This window comes from Xenopus laevis, chromosome 6S, assembly GCF_017654675.1.
Source record: "Xenopus laevis strain J_2021 chromosome 6S, Xenopus_laevis_v10.1, whole genome shotgun sequence".
Classification (NCBI taxonomy): Eukaryota; Metazoa; Chordata; class Amphibia; order Anura; family Pipidae; genus Xenopus; species Xenopus laevis.
The window spans coordinates 83,443,602-83,459,542 of NC_054382.1; the positions used below are offsets into that span (position 1 = coordinate 83,443,602).

The window sequence follows — 15,941 nt, forward strand, 5'->3', positions numbered from 1 at the left end:
GTTAAGTTTTTTTTTTTTTTTAAAAAAACATTGGTGGCTGGGGCCTATAGAATATTAAAATAATACATTGGTGGCCAGGGGATTAAAAAAAAACCCACAAATTGGTGTTCAGTAGAATTGAATTTGTGGCTTCAGTACTTTAACTTCCCTTAACACACTTTCTATAAATACATATTCAACTGTTGGTCTTTCACATAACCTACTGGAAGGCACACAATTAAGAACTCACTGGTGAAACACGAACAGCTGTTAACTGAAGCAGGATTTTTTTGTTTTAGAATATGTAGACCTCGGTCTCTGATGAAGTGCAGTGACACGAAACGCGTCAGACCTCATGGCGCAGGGTTACACAGTTTGTTAAAATGTTAAATCTTCAATAAAATCAAAGTCTTTTACCAATGATCTGAAGACCAAGCGATTCCTTGGGTGATCCGAAGAGTGCGTTGCCCAGAACTCTTGTGTGTGCAACATTGCGTTTTCCCTTAGCGACGGACTCAGGGCGGCTGCACCTGGGTCACAACGAAGTCCGGGTAAGATCTCATACTTTCATCCATTTGGGGAGCCGAATCCAGCGAACACGTGAGGGGTCCGGGGCATGGTGCACCCGGACCAACAATCCTTAAGGGTGAGCTGGAACCGGCATTTGAGCAGAGAATTGAAATAGATTAACCTATAACAATTTCCCGTGTATGCCGATTTGCCATAGGACTCGTAGTAAAGATAACCATTTTGAAGTCCCAATAAGTGACGCTGGGGAAACCGTTTTGTGATATGGGAAGTTCAAGAGTACTGGAAATCTCTAACAAAACAAACAAATTTATTTACGCTAATATGGGCTATTTTTGGTACACCTCCCCCACAATCAAAACGTACACGATCTGAAAGACTCTTAGCAGAAAGATTAATAGCGGCAACTAAGAAGACCATTTTACATCACTGGTTGTCTCCTTCGGCACCCCCACTATCATAAGTTAAACAAAAATTACATCATATATTTCATATGGATTGGGTGGAATCGACTACGAATAGAGAACAATTCACTGATAGATTTTTCTCAACCTGGATGAGCTACATAGATTCACTTCCGACTCACACCAGATATCTTACAATATACGCATTCAGACACACCACGTGGTTTGATACCGAACTATTACTAAACAACAAGGTGGTTCAAGAAACAGATCAATATATTCAAAATTTACATTACTCACAGGAACAAGTCCCACGTTCGCCCCCCAGGAGCCATCATATCAGGAGAAGTAAAAGATGCTACTAATCCATTTTTTCTTTTTCTTGCAATTCTGTAAACGGGAGTAAAGGTTGGGAAGTTTAATGCTTAACTATGAGAGCGGGACATAGTAGAGGTTTCAGTATCTTTCTGTATGTTAAACTATACTAACAAAGGATCTTTACCTTCTTGGGATGTGCATTTCCAAATTCTTTGTTTTTTGTCTATGTTATTTTTTTTCTTTTTGTTGTGAAATTTAAATAAAAACATATTTTTAAAAAAAGAAAAGAAACACAAATGCTGCTGTGCCGCAGTACAAATTAGAACCATAGATTTAATTGTGCATTTCTAGCCTAGAGGTGCACCTGCCATCAAAGTGTCCCCAACTTGCTGACAACACTGTCACTGCTGAAATAAACGATATATTTATATATTAATAAATATATATTTTTTGATGGATGACCTCGCTCTACAAATGCATACAGTGCTAACCCATTTGTCAGGGTTTCTTAAAATTTCCTCTTGATGTTCCCACATAAAATTGCATGTGTAAGTTTGTTGTGTAAAATATATACAAAGTCCAGTGTTATATTTACCGCACCCTCACCTTCTCCACTTTCCTGCACTGGTGGTGCTGGTTCACCGCAGGCCCGGCAAGGCCCCTCAACAAATTGCAGTATAATCACGGCTCCGCACACACTTCATAATCAGCAGGTTATTTATTGTTATTTTCACCACACATCAACGTTTCGGGGGGTTTTCACCACCCTTCATCAGGATGAAGGGTGGTGAAAACCCCCGAAACGTTGATGTGTGGTGAAAATAACAATAAATAACCTGCTGATTATGAAGTGTGTGCGGAGCCGTGATTATACTGCAATAAGTTTGTTGTGTAACTCATTTAATTACCATTGTGTATTGTTGAAATATATTTTACACTATTATGGGGGAATATAATAAAAGTCGGTAACGGACAAACGATTCGCAATGTGAAAAGTTATGCCCCTGCGTGAACAAATTTTACTTTGCGTGAATTTAATATAGCTTTTGCGAACCCGGAAACTGTTTAGTGACCACTTCCAAAAGTGGAAGACTGTGAATTTTATAGTTTGCGCCAATGTGCAGTAAATGTAATAAAACTTCTTACTGAAAAATTTGTTAAGATTACGACACCTTCAAGCACTTTGTATAAGTGCGCAATTACAATTCGCAATACGCAATTAAAATTCGCAATGCCCAATTAAAATTCGCAATGCAATAACAGTTTAAGGAACAATATTACATTGCGAGATGTGGATTTTTATTCTTATTGATGAGAATTGTTTTGCTCTTTGAGACTTTTATTACATCTCCCCCCTTAAAGTCTTAATGGGAAGCTACATCTGGCACAGAAGTTGATAAGGAGTTGGTAACCAGTTCTAATGTAAAATTAACATGATTCTGTGAATCTGAGTTAATTACTAACCAGTCTTTTACAATATTCTTTTATATTTTCTATATTGTTTATATTTTATGTATCCTGTGTAGTGTGAGGCTAATGGACAGCAGCCAGGGCAGGTGTAGCATTTCTAGCCTAAATCATTGCTTTAGTTCTACTTTAAGAAAGCCAGCCATGAGATTTATAACCTAGTGAGGCCAAGATATATGGGGTGCCGTTTGCCACAAATGCATTCTGTATACAAAACTATCCCTAATACACAGAATTAATGTCTCTCATGGTATATAAGTATTTGTGACCATACAAAGATAAAAAAAATATACAAAATTCTTATTTCTATTAAAGAATATAAACAAAATCTGGTTAGTACACAAAAGGATGTCATTATTTTATGGACGCACTTATGGGCAAAGTTACTTACAGAATGAATTATGTAAAAAAAACTTGGACATAATATACAGTATAATAGTATAACTAGCTAGTGCATGTCAAGCTGGATTTGAATGACAAAATTGATATTTGTGACAGAAAGCAAGGTTTTATAGTACAGGATTCATTCTTTCCACAAAATGAAAGCTCAGTTTCACAAAACAGATAAAATATCCATTCTGTGAAGCAATATTGTCAGTCACATTCCTGAATCAATAAGAACAAAGCTTATTGCCATGTAACAAACAAGATGAAAAGTTGCCAGCTCCACATGGCTGCATAGTATCTGGCCTGCTATAGAGGGCACCCTCTAATGTCCCTTCTGTTGTAACTTTCTGGCAGGCTGTTGTTTCTCCTACTCAATGTAACTGAATGTGACCTGGATTTTACTATTGAGTGCTGTTCTTAGATCTACCAGGCAGACGTTATCTTGTGTAAGGGAGCTGCCTATCTGGTTACCTTCCCATTGTTTTGTTGTTAGGCTGTTGGGGGGAGGGTCAGGGAGGGGATGAAATCACTCCAACTTGCAGTACAGCAGTAAAGAGCGACTGAAGTTTATCAGAGCACAAGTCACATGATTGGGGGCAGCTGGGAAACTGACATGTCTAGTCCCATGTTAGTTTGTTTAAAAACAGATTTCAGTGCAGAATTCTGCTGGAGCAGCACTATTAACTGATACATGTTTTCACATGACAGTATCCCTTTAAAGGACCAGTAACATAAAAAAAAAAATTCAAAAATTCGTTAGTATACAATGAAAAAATAACACCAAGACAAATTAAAGTTTAAAATAGCAAAGCCTTTATTAAGAAATAACTTACATAAACTCCACTTCCTGTCCTCTTCAGAAACGGCAAAAAAGCGACCATCCATTCTGCGGCGCTTGACTTCTCCTCCCTGGCTATTCACTGACAGCTCGTCCTCTGCAGCCATCTCATTCTCCAGCTCTTCTTCATCCTCCCAGGAGCAGCAGTAGGAATGCAATGTCGGCAGGCTCCCCATTGGATTCACAAGGGGTGCAGGAAAGTATAGGAGGGCAGTGTGTCCATTCCTGCCTTGCAGAACCGGTGCCAATACCTACTCCTCCTCCTGCACTGCTGCTGCCGCAGGGTGTGTGTTCAGCGTGGAACTTTGGTTGAATGCTGTGTTAGTGCAGCAATTGTGTTCCTGATATTAGCATGGAGTTCAGAAGCGGCCAGGAGAGGGGCCACATGAAGGGGCATGGAGCACTGAGCAGCTAACTCCGGGTTCGTCGCAACAGAGCCACCTGGTCGGTTATGTGCAGAGCCGCCAGCTCGCAGATGTTTATATAAGTTATTTCTTAATAAAGGCTTTGTTATTTTAAACTTTAATTTGTCTTGGTGTTATTTTTTCGTTGTATACTAACGAATTTTTGAAAATTTTTTTTTGCTGTTACTGGTCCTTTAAGTGTTTATTCATTACTGGTAGGGCCCACCATTCCCCTGGAGGTACGGTTGCCACCTGGCCAGTATTTTACCGGCCTGGCCGTAAAAATGAATTTTGATCCCAATGTTATTAATAGGGAAAAAAGATAAATATATAGGAAGGCCAGTATTTTTTTCCAGAAAAGTTGGCAACCCTACCCATGTGTGGGGCCATCCGACAGGCGTCCCCGATCAATATCTGGTCGACTTTCGGGCAGATGTCGATAGGGAAAGGTAACAAATCCCGTCGGATCATGGCCGCATCTGTTCGTTGATGCAGTCCCGTGATCCGACCGCCCATATTGCCTCCATTCTGATCCGATCGTTGGGCCCTAGGGCCTACAATCAGATAAGCCCAGTTTTCTCAATGTTGTAAACCGGACAGAAAGTTTTGATGTCCAGTTCGAAACCACACTGGTGGCAACCCTATCTCTTATCGAGTGTCGGACCGGGGCTTCTGTCTCTGGGCCTCCCCTGCGGACCCTGAGGACTGCTGCCTCAGGGCCTCCCATCCGGTAACCTCCTCTCCGTGTGCGCACTTGCTGCAGCCACGTACTGTTTGGTTGCGGCAAAAAACTAAGTGCGCTGATGCGCATGCTTACACGAGCGCCAACGAGGTTGTCGGAAGGAAGGCCCTGAGGCAGTAGCCCTCAGGGTCCGGAGGTGAGGCCCTGAGACAGAAGCCGGGAAGAAATCCAGGTTGTGGACCTGGGCTGGCATGCCCACTAGAGCCGGGGGCCCACCAGTCCGACCCTGCTCATATCTATATTCATATTCCTGATGAGTATGCCCAATCCCTTTATTTACCGATATGGGATCTATCATACAGAATCAGTTATCCAGAATGCTCTGAAATACAGAAATGCTAATTTAGAAAAACAGTTTATTTTTGATTGATTTGCGTTTTTTTTGTTGTTTCTGTAATAAGACATCACTTGATAATTTATTGGCCAGATTAGTGTTCGGTTTCCACAAGGCTGAAACCCGAACAGAAATGGAAGAACCGTGAAACCCGAACAGAAATGGGAGACCCGAACAGGCCTTAGAAAAACCGAACTGTTGGGGTCAAAACCAAACAGGTGGCAACCATAATTTGTCCCCTATAATAACATTTAGAACATGGACCCAAGACCCCCAAAATGTGTCCAAATGTGTTCACCTTAGGACCTTCAGACTACAAAAAAAATTACTTAAGTTCACCAGGTCCTGGTTTGCACAAAAACAACTTTTTTGGGCAAAATTGGGAGAAATGTTCGCAAAACCATGAACAGAGACAAAAAAAACAGTTGTACTTTTATTTCGTTAAAAAACTAGAAGCAGAGGATCTTCCAATAAAATGTGTAAGCAGTCACCCACAGTTAGCCGAAACCTACAAAGTCTACCGCCTGTTACTAGCGCCTTAACTTGACACTAATATGCTTAAACGTAACGCCTCCGAGCCACCTACGTGTAGCGTCATTGCGTTTATATGAACGTGTGACGTCACAACATCGCGAGATAAGACTAGTGAAGTGAGGAATTGCGGTCCGGTGCGAGTCACGACGCTAGGCTGTAGCCGCGCTGTGGGGCTTTTACAAAGCGATCAAGGACTACAATTAGTGTTTAAAAAAAATCGCACTGTTGGGCGGTATGTAGTCTATATACAGCGGCTGCTCGTTGATATAAATCAAGGGCTTTGCTATTGATGTACGTGTATTTGTTGTTGTGTAACGTTTCGGTGTGTTGGACACAATTCAAATGCCATTATATGAATAAGTCCTCAATCATTCAGTTGTAGTTAGATCAAGTGGCCATTTGTTCCAATTCTTACCCTAAGTGAACCCCAGTAGTAGAATATAGCGAGTGATATTCTGAGACAATTTGCAATTGGTTTAATTTGTTATTATCTGTGGTTTTTCAGTTATTAGCTTTTTATTCATCAGCTCTGCAGTTTTAGTAACCTGGTTACCAGGCTCCATATTACCCTAGCAACCATGAATTGATTTGAATTAGAGACTGGAATATGAACAGGAGAGGGTCTGAAAAGAGAAATAAGAAGCAGGCACTATAAAAAATAAATATTGAAGGCCAACTGAAAAGTTGCTTAGTATAGGCAATTCTTTAACATACTAAAAGGTGAACTACACCCTTTAAGCCAATGCCCACTTCTCCAGCCCCACATTTTCTAGATTTAAATTGTGTTATAAACACCATTACACTGTCATTTGATACAGTTAACGTTAAGGGATATTTAATCCGTAATCTTGAGTAATATGTAATTTACTTTGCGGGCTGGAAGCATGTTTGTATATGTTCATACTTAATATGTTTACTTTATTTTATACTTTTTTTTGTATTCTAGTGTTAAAACAAGGCTGTCGAAATGTCGTACATGCTTCCTCATCTGCACAATGGCTGGCAGGTCGACCAGGCAATCTTGTCTGAGGAAGACAGAGTTTTGGTAATACGTTTTGGCCATGACTGGGATCCAACCTGTATGAAGATGGATGAAGTTTTGTATAGTATTGCTGAAAAGGTGAGGTGTGTGTGTGAGATATATATGTGTATAGATCTAGGAAGGCTGGCACAGGCTGTCTGCAAGTTTCAGTTTATGGCCCTGAATTATGTAGTATCACTGCTATTAAGCCTCAAAGCATATTTGGCCACATTGGGACATTTAAGGAGAGCTAAACCTTAGCTATAGAAGTAGGCTGGAAATTTTGTAAAGATTCTCATTCATCCAGGTCATGGTATATCTGTAGAAATAAGTCAAATCAACTGGACCTGCTGTGTTTATCCTGAAGACGTGTCACCGGTCATCAAACTGGCTTTCTTTGGGATGAGATTTCTTTGTAAAAGCACATTTATTTTACAGAGCTACACAATGGCGCTGTAAGAATACATGGAAAAAATAATAAATATTTAGTATATATAATGCTTTTCTTTAAAGGAACAGTAACACTAAACATTTTTATGTGACAAATCCACTGTAAACTGCTTCAATAACAGCTCTATTGTGCATAAAGTTTATTTTATTCAATGCTTTGTCCAAAAAAACATATTAAATCTCTGCTTCCGGATGTACACTGATTCTGCAAAATCCGAGGTGCGGCGCTCCACATCTCAGCCTAGACTGCTGAACCGGAAGCTAGTTTTTGCTGCTGTACTGAGGATTTTACAGACCTCTGCAGGACTTGCTTCTGTGCTGCAAGCAAGGAAGGAATGTCCGCAGCGTTATTTACTTTTGTGAGTGCTGCGAGTGGAGAAGGAATGTCCGCAGCGGTTATTCCTTAGCTTGCTTTAGCTCGTTCAGTGCTGCGAACGGTAAAGTTAGCACGCAGATCAGCCATAAATCTTACACACAGGACCCAGTAAAGTACCACTCACAGAAGTAAATTACGCTGCGGACATTCCTTCCCGGCTTGCAGCACAGAAGTAAGTCCTGCAGAGGTCTTTAAAATCCTCAGTACTGCAGCAAGAACTAGCTTCCGGTTCAGCAGTCTAGGCAGAGATGTAGAGCGCCGCATCTCGGATTTTGCAGAATCGCCCTTTCGCCATTCTACAGTGTACATCCGGAAGCAGAGATTTAATATGTTTTTTGGACAAAGCATTGGATATAATAAACTTTATGCACAATAGAGCTGTTATTGAAGCAGTTTAGAGTGGATTTGTCACATAAAAATGTTTAGTGTTACTGTTCCTTTAAGAAGTTATATGCATATCTTCGCCTAGTATTTAGTAAGTGGAGAGTAAAGCCAATCATTTTTGGTTTTTAAGGCCGTGCTATGTAATGTGTGTGTATATATAAGGCATGTGAAAACCTTCTGTTTAAGCAGTCTTTCAGTGCATGTGTTCCATTTGAAAAGTGCTCTTTGGCTCCTTGTAGTCTTTGTCACCTTGACCAATATGCTTTTGTTTAGTTTGGCTTGATCAGGTAACTGGTCCAGATGGTATCTTTGGACCAACTGCACCTGCTCCTCAGCCTTTCTCCAGCAGCTCCCCTTTGGTGGCATCAGAGGTGGGGCCCCTCCATGATATTTCCAACTGGTGCAGATTCTATTTAAAATGCCTGAGTCAGATTTTAAGCAGTTGTAGGTTTTTCCTGCATATCACTGATACAGGGATGATGAAACAAAAAAAATTCTAGTCATTTAAGATCTTTTTTTATTAAAGTGGTCTATTCAGAAATCCACAGCATCACCAACATCGCCTACTCCATTAGCTCCTTTTCTTTAAAGGAACAGTAACACCAAAAAAATTAAGTGTTTTAAAGTAATGAAAATATCATGTACTGTTGCCCTGCACTGGTAAAACTGATCTGTTTGCTTCAGAAACACTACTATTGTTTATATAAACAAGCTGCTGTGGAGCAATGGCGGAAATTGAAAAACGGCTATATGACACAGGTTAGCTAATGGATAATAGATAACACCATTAGACAGACAGAGCTTATTTGCTATCTGCTGTGTAACTTGAGCTTTTTCTCCTTTGAATGACTGCCCCCATTGCTACACAGCAGCTTATTTATATAAACAATAGTAATGTTTCTTAAGCAAACACATCAGTTTTACCAGTGCAGGGCAACACTGCATTATATTTTCATTACTTTAAAACACTTATTTTTTGACGTTACTGTTAAGGTTAATAAGAAGCATGCCTCCCTTTGGCACACTGTTGTAGTTAAAGGAGAAGGAAAGTTACGTGTTGTTTTTAAAAGGAAAAGGAAAGTTACGTGTTGTTGCTAAAGGAGAGGGAAAGTTAGAGCGTAGACAAATATTAGGCACCCCTTAGTGATTATAATCCCTTATGTAATACCCTGGGCTGGTGCTTCTGTTATCCGAAAACTGTACCAGGTACTTCTGGACTTGAACCATAGTGGGTGTGTATGCGTAGTTGTGTAAGAAGCCAAACTTAAAGCAAAAAGTGAAGGCAAATGCATGGCTCCCAAATACTTTTTCAGTAATGTAGTAGAAAATAAATAACATTTTCTTCAGTGGGAAAGTTTTCCATGGTAATCCGAACCAAATCCTAAATTGCATATGCAAATTGGGTGCGGGGAGGGAAATCTCTTGACTTTTTGTCACAAAACAAGGAAGTAAAAAATGTTTTCCCTTCCCACCCCTAATTTGCTTATGCAAAGTTAATATTCGGCCGAATCTTTCGGGAAGGATTCTGGGGTTCGGCCGAATCCAAAATAGTGTATTCGGTGCATCCCTAGTAATTTTAAAATCCATTTACCTGGTCAGTTGGTCACAAGTACTTGTTACAGGCAGGATTATAAGAAGATGTAAAATGAGATTCCATGGAGTGTTTCTCCATATTTTTTTGGTGAACATTGATTTTGCTGGAACCTAAAAGACTAACCATATATTTTAAATGCCAGGCAATAAAGAAAAAAACATAGGAAAGGAGAGATTCTGTATATTTTGTGTTATTTCACAGGCATCCCAAAGCTGCCTTGTCTTTGCCCTCAAGGTTTACTGTCTGGAGTGATTGAAGATCACAGGACTGAAGCCATTAATCGAATATCTTGTGATGAAGTATGTTATTGCTAAATATCTGACTTACTTAGAACAAAATGTTAAAAGTAGAACCAATGCCCCAAAACAAAATTGATTGGTTGCTTTTCTAAACACTTTTGTCATTTACACAGACTATTTGTTTTAAAAGTTTTTACACTACTTAAGTAATGAATTTGGAACTTTATTATCCTGTTGTATTCGGGCCACCTGGCCATCATAAGAGAAGTTTCTTTGGTCGGTTATATTGCTTATTGTGAGCTGAATAACATTTTATAGGGAGACCTTTGGATTCAAATTAATTATTATCATTGGGAAAAATACTCGGTGTAAATTGCAAAAGTACCCAGTAGTTCTAATAATTTGCATTTGGGGTATTTAATTCCCCCTTCAAGCTTTTCTAAAATAAATTCTTGATTAAAGGGGTTGTTCACCTTCCAAACACTTTTTTCAATCCAGTTGTTTTTAGATTGTTCCCCAGAAATAAAGACTTTTTTCAATTACTTTGCATTATTTATTTTTTACAGTTTTTCCAAAATCTAAGTTTAAAGTTGAACATTTATTTAGCTGGTGTTTGTCTGACAGCTCAATAATTCTAATGCAGACTCTAAACTGTTACAATTTTGCCACATTCGTTGATACATTTCTCAGCAGCATCTCTGGAGTATTAGCAACTATTGTATCAATTCTAACAGCTGCCTGTAATGAAAACTAGGGATTCTGCTCAGCAGGGACAAAGCTAACAAATGCCTCAACTAAATGTATCCATTTAGAACAGGTTACAGGTTCGGTGACCCCACCTCCCAGAGTTGCTTCAGAAGGTGAAAAATGACACTTTACACTTCAATATTAGAAAAACAGTGACAAATAGAAAATCACAGAACAAGCTAATGCTGTTTTATGGAGTTTCTAACATTTATTTGTATTGGCATAAAATAACCGGCTAGGTCTTGTAAGGCTGCTACTGTGGATAGTTAGCTACATTATTTGGGTTATATCTGTCATAGTTTTCACTTATGAAAAGAAAATTCTTAAATAAATCCATGCAACTTTTTATCTAATCTGGTTTAGTGTTAGTGTTATCCGTTTTTGGTAGAGGGGTTGACAAACCTTTTTTTTTTTCTTTTTGTGGGGGATTATTGTGTTAAATTTAGATTTTCTTGCTACCAAATGAGATCTAGTTTTGTTTTAAGCCACAAGCTGCATACATATATGCGTTGATCTTTACACATTACACCCATAACGTACATGTTAATCCTCACTTGTCCATTGTATTTACCCTTGGGGGTAAAACTGGTTGTCAGAAGGAAACCTGTAGGCTAACCTGAATGCTTCCAAAAATAATTAATAAACAATACATAGCTTAGAAGAATTCACCAGGCAATTTATCCAAATTTCACAACTACCTACAAAGTTTGTTAATTTTTATGTGTTCAATTTACATTCATTTTATCACATATAATACTCAAAACCTATATACTTTTTTTTTTTTGTTTACCTGCAAATGGATGTATTAGGAGTTATAGGTCCCCTGGCTTCGGTAAAGATTGTGGCTTACCCCGAAGAACGGTTATTTTTCCCATGTCCTCACGCCTATGTTATTAATTTATGAGAAACCATAACAAAAATAATGAGGGCATAATCAAGCAATCAGCTGGACATGGTCATCCACCATTAAATAAGTAAGCAAAGTGAGACAGGCACGCCATCTTCAAGGGGTTGTTCACCTTTGAATTGACCATTCTATAACATACTAAATGTTAACCTTAAAGGTGAACCACCCCTTTAAGTTTGGTGTTAACATGCTGAGACCCATTTTAACATACCCTCACAAAAATTGCCTCCCAAGCCTTGCAGTGTTCTAAACAGTCTAATTTTAATGGGACGGGATTTGACTGTTTTGAACATGACAGTTCATTTACTCTGTAATGCCCTACGTTGCTCTACATTACCATAATTATACAAGTAAACAAAACATACCAAAGATTGTGTCACATTTCATATTGTGGAAAATTTTGCACACATAAGCTACATCTTCATTGTAATAAAATGTAAATGTATAAACTAGAAATATTGTGCTTTGTACTTAATAATAATAAACTGATTTACTACTTCTTTCTAGGTTAAAAACTTTGCTGTCATTTATCTTGTGGATATCACAGAAGTTCCAGACTTCAACAAGATGTATGAGTTGTATGACCCTTGTACAGTGATGTTTTTCTTCAGGTGAGCTTGCATGCTTAGTAGTTGCACACTTTTGCAAAAGTAAAAAAAAAAAGTGATAATTACCAGAACGTTTTTTCATTTAGCAAAATATTTATAAGGATGCTATCTGAACTGACAATCTGAGACTAGAGGTCCTCTGCATTATCAATATATTTAAGATATTGAGACATTTTTTTGTGCCTTAAGCTACCAAAAAATTCCTTACCCTTTAAACAAAACAGGTTAAAGATTCTTTGTCCATATATTGCAATATATTTAAGCTGGCCAACGAAGTCGTCATCCCTGGTTTGGCCAGTCCTACACTCAACTTTCATCTGATTCATTAAGATTTCGATTTCTTCATTATACATTTTATCCAGGGACTGCGTTTTACTTGCTACTTACTAGCTGCTTTCAAGGTTAAAACTCCCAAACTTGGTTGCCCTTTTATTGGCCACCACTGGGATCACCTGACTATAGATAGAAAGGGTTTATTTTAAAATGGTTTAAAAAATTAAATCTGATGCCATTAGAATTGCATTAGAGTTTTTATTTTCTCTCGGCAGATTCACTAAAATGTGTTGAACTGCCATGTCATTACATAAATTTAGTATTTGTAATTTTTTTTTGAGCAGGTGGTTCAAATGTATAATTGTTTTATCTATATTTTAGATGTACAGTATTGCATGAGCATTTATCACAACTAATAAAATGTTGTTAGGTGGAGAGATTCTTGAGCTGTTTAAAATAAATAAACTTTAGGGAGGACCCCCCTTCATTTCTGAGATATTAAATTACCCAGTAACACTAGGGGGCGGTCTGCTGTCAAACAAATTTGGTTTGACCAATAATATTCCTTGGCTGACAAGTGTGCATTTATGTTGCTCAGTGGGTGGTAGCAGGCGATATTGACATTTTCTTTTCAGGAGGAGTTTACATGTTGTGCGCCATTAGCCTTAAATATAATTAAATTCTACAGAAAACACAGAGGACCCCCTCAATAATAACATTAAAGTGAAACTGACACTAAAAAACTACTTTTTAAAATAGTGTAAGTCCGAATTCTTGGAGCATATCACCTCTCCAACACTCACTTTCATCCCCCTTCGGGAACATATCCATAGATCAAAGAGCAATTTACGGAGCACCGGGAGTAGTGTTCAAAAAATGTATAAACTGTAATAGTCCATTTTAAAAGGTTGTTTCAGCATACATATTCACAGAACATACGCTTTTCGTGGCGTCTCGCCACGTCTTCAGAATATAGGAATGTACATTAAAAGTTACCTATAGGTCATGTTGATCGTTCTTTGCTGAGAGTTCTGTTTTTGTAAGTAGTTGTTACTTGAAGTTTCTAAACCTGACTGTTTGCCAACCTGACTGTCCCATCTCAGCCTGTCAGTTAGAGATTCTAATGCTAACGGACTATTGCTGCACAAATATGGCAGCCCCTTCATACAGGAACATGAGGCATCAGACAGGTAATGTAAAAGCATTGTGCAAATACTTTATGGCAAAGTTATAAGTAGTTTTCAAAGGCAATATTATGAAAGATGTAAAAGTTTAATTTCTGGTGTCAGTATCTCTTTAAATAGAAACCCATTCAAATGCACGCTGCATTATGTATATTTCAGTATCCCCCATACTTGTCTTAAAATAGAAATATGTAAACATCACAGTAACAGCTAATTATTAATTAAGAATATTCATGCAAATCCCCAAATCTTACTGTAATTGGCTTTTAAGGTGCATCGCCATGAGCAAATAGGCATTTTTCCGGAATCTCTCTTAGCTGGATTTTATTTGAGGCCCTCCTAAGGGTTCAGAACCACTACTCTGAGCTGTGGGCTTGTGCACACACAAAATGCATAAGCATATAACGCTCTATTGTCTTTGACTTACCCCAATGACTTACCCCAATTGCACATGCAGTTTTAAAAATGCGTATATGTAAAAACCACACAACCTTCAATCAGGCATAACTAGACCTCACCCATAAAAAAAAAAAAATCACCATCAGCACCCTTGACCCCTCAAACACTACTGAGGCTTAAATTCTGTCTCAAACTAAGGAGCAGGCAGCGTATAGGCACAGAAGTGGATGAGAAGGGGGAATACCATACAGCCAACCCCACAGTTTCAGAGTCTGCTCTTTGATAGATAAGCTTATAATTTATTACAGGAAAAGTTGTGTACAGACAAGAGAATTGAGAGCTAAACGTTCTAAGTTGCACTTCTTTATTTCCAGGTTGATATGCATTTTAATGTATATTTTCTTCTTATACCAGGAACAAGCACATCATGATTGATTTGGGCACTGGAAACAACAACAAGATAAACTGGACAATGGAAGACAAGCAAGAAATGATTGATATTGTAGAAACAGTTTACAGGGGAGCGCGTAAAGGTAGAGGTCTGGTGGTATCTCCAAAGGACTATTCCACCAAGTACAGATACTGATGTTTGTACAATGTTACAAGAAGTGTGGGATTTTTTATTTTTTTTGTAAATCCTTTGTACAGTAGTATATTTCATAAACCTGAGCAGTTCAATTGCTACCTTCAGGCTGTGTTTTGTTTTATTTCAGTCTTTTGATCTGTTTGATTCATTAAATAAAGGAAAAACCTATGTCCTATAAATTAAGCAGTTTCCATTATTGTCACTCATAAGGCAAGACCTGTTAGGTTTTTATGACTTATTTGAAGGCAGTCACCTTTTGGGAAACTTCATTTGGCCTTAAAAGTCTCTTGTGTGTTACTCTAACCCAGGGATCCCCAACCTTTTGAACCCGTGAGCAACATTCAGAAGAAAAAAGAGTTGGGGAGCAACACTAGAATGAAAAATGTTACTTGAGTGCCAAATAAGTGCTGTGATTGGCCATTTGGTAGCCCCTATGTGGATTGTCAACCTACATTCAGACTCTGTTTGGCAGTACAACTGGTTTTTATACAACCAAAACTTGCCTCCAAGCTTGGAATTTAAAAACAAGCACCTGCTTTGAGACCACTGGGAGCAACATCCAAGGGGTTGGAGAGCAACATGTTGCTCACGAGCTACTGGTTGGGGATCACTGCTCTAACCTATTCATTACTGAAAAACAAGGTTCAGTAGTAATAAAGCTGGTGATAAAGAAATGACAGTAAACATGTGAAAAACAAGTAAAAACAGGCTGTTTTAACACTTGTTTTTGCTAAAGTTTTTGCTTTTGACCTCTGAGGCTGTCTACAAACCTCACAAAGCAACTCAAAAGGGTTGGTGGAGAAAATTAAGTTAGATTAAATAATTAGTTAATTTAGGCATTTTTGGTCTGTAGAAGCCAAGCCCAAAAAAGGGTTGGGTGGACCAAGGTAGGAAAAGGCCCACTCCCATCCTCATTGGCCAACTAGAAGTTAAAGGAACAGTAACATCAAAAAATGTGTGTTTTAAAGTAATATAAATATAATGCAGTGTTGCACTGGTAAAACTGATGTTTGCTTCAGAAACACTACTATAGTTTATACAAATAAGCCTTTGTGTAGCAATAGGTGCATCCATTCAAAGGAGAAAAGGCAACTGTTACACAACAAGTTCTGTAGAACATAATGGGGTTATCTCTTATCCACTATTTAACCTGTGCCATATATCCTTTTTTCAATTTCCACCATTTCCACAGCAGCTTGTTTATATGAACTATAGTAGTGTTTCTGAAGCAAACAGAT

General features: G+C 38.4%; 1 protein-coding gene and 1 long non-coding RNA gene across 2 annotated transcripts; both read left to right on the forward strand.

Annotated features, from left to right (window-relative positions):
- The first annotated feature begins 95 nt into the window (after window positions 1-95).
- Window positions 96-5,389, forward strand: LOC121395145. The gene is made up of 3 exons (XR_005962280.1): window positions 96-530; window positions 3,944-4,258; window positions 5,043-5,389. It is a non-coding gene; the product is annotated as an uncharacterized LOC121395145 (long non-coding RNA).
- A 657-nt stretch (window positions 5,390-6,046) lies between these two features.
- txnl4a.S (thioredoxin like 4A S homeolog) lies at window positions 6,047-14,882 on the forward strand (the record flags this gene model as incomplete). Its single annotated transcript, NM_001095739.1, is given in 4 exon segments — window positions 6,047-6,167; window positions 6,882-7,055; window positions 12,161-12,264; window positions 14,532-14,882. Coding segments are annotated over 3 exon segments (429 nt in total). The 3' UTR covers window positions 14,704-14,882.
- Window positions 14,883-15,941: the final 1,059 nt, after the last annotated feature.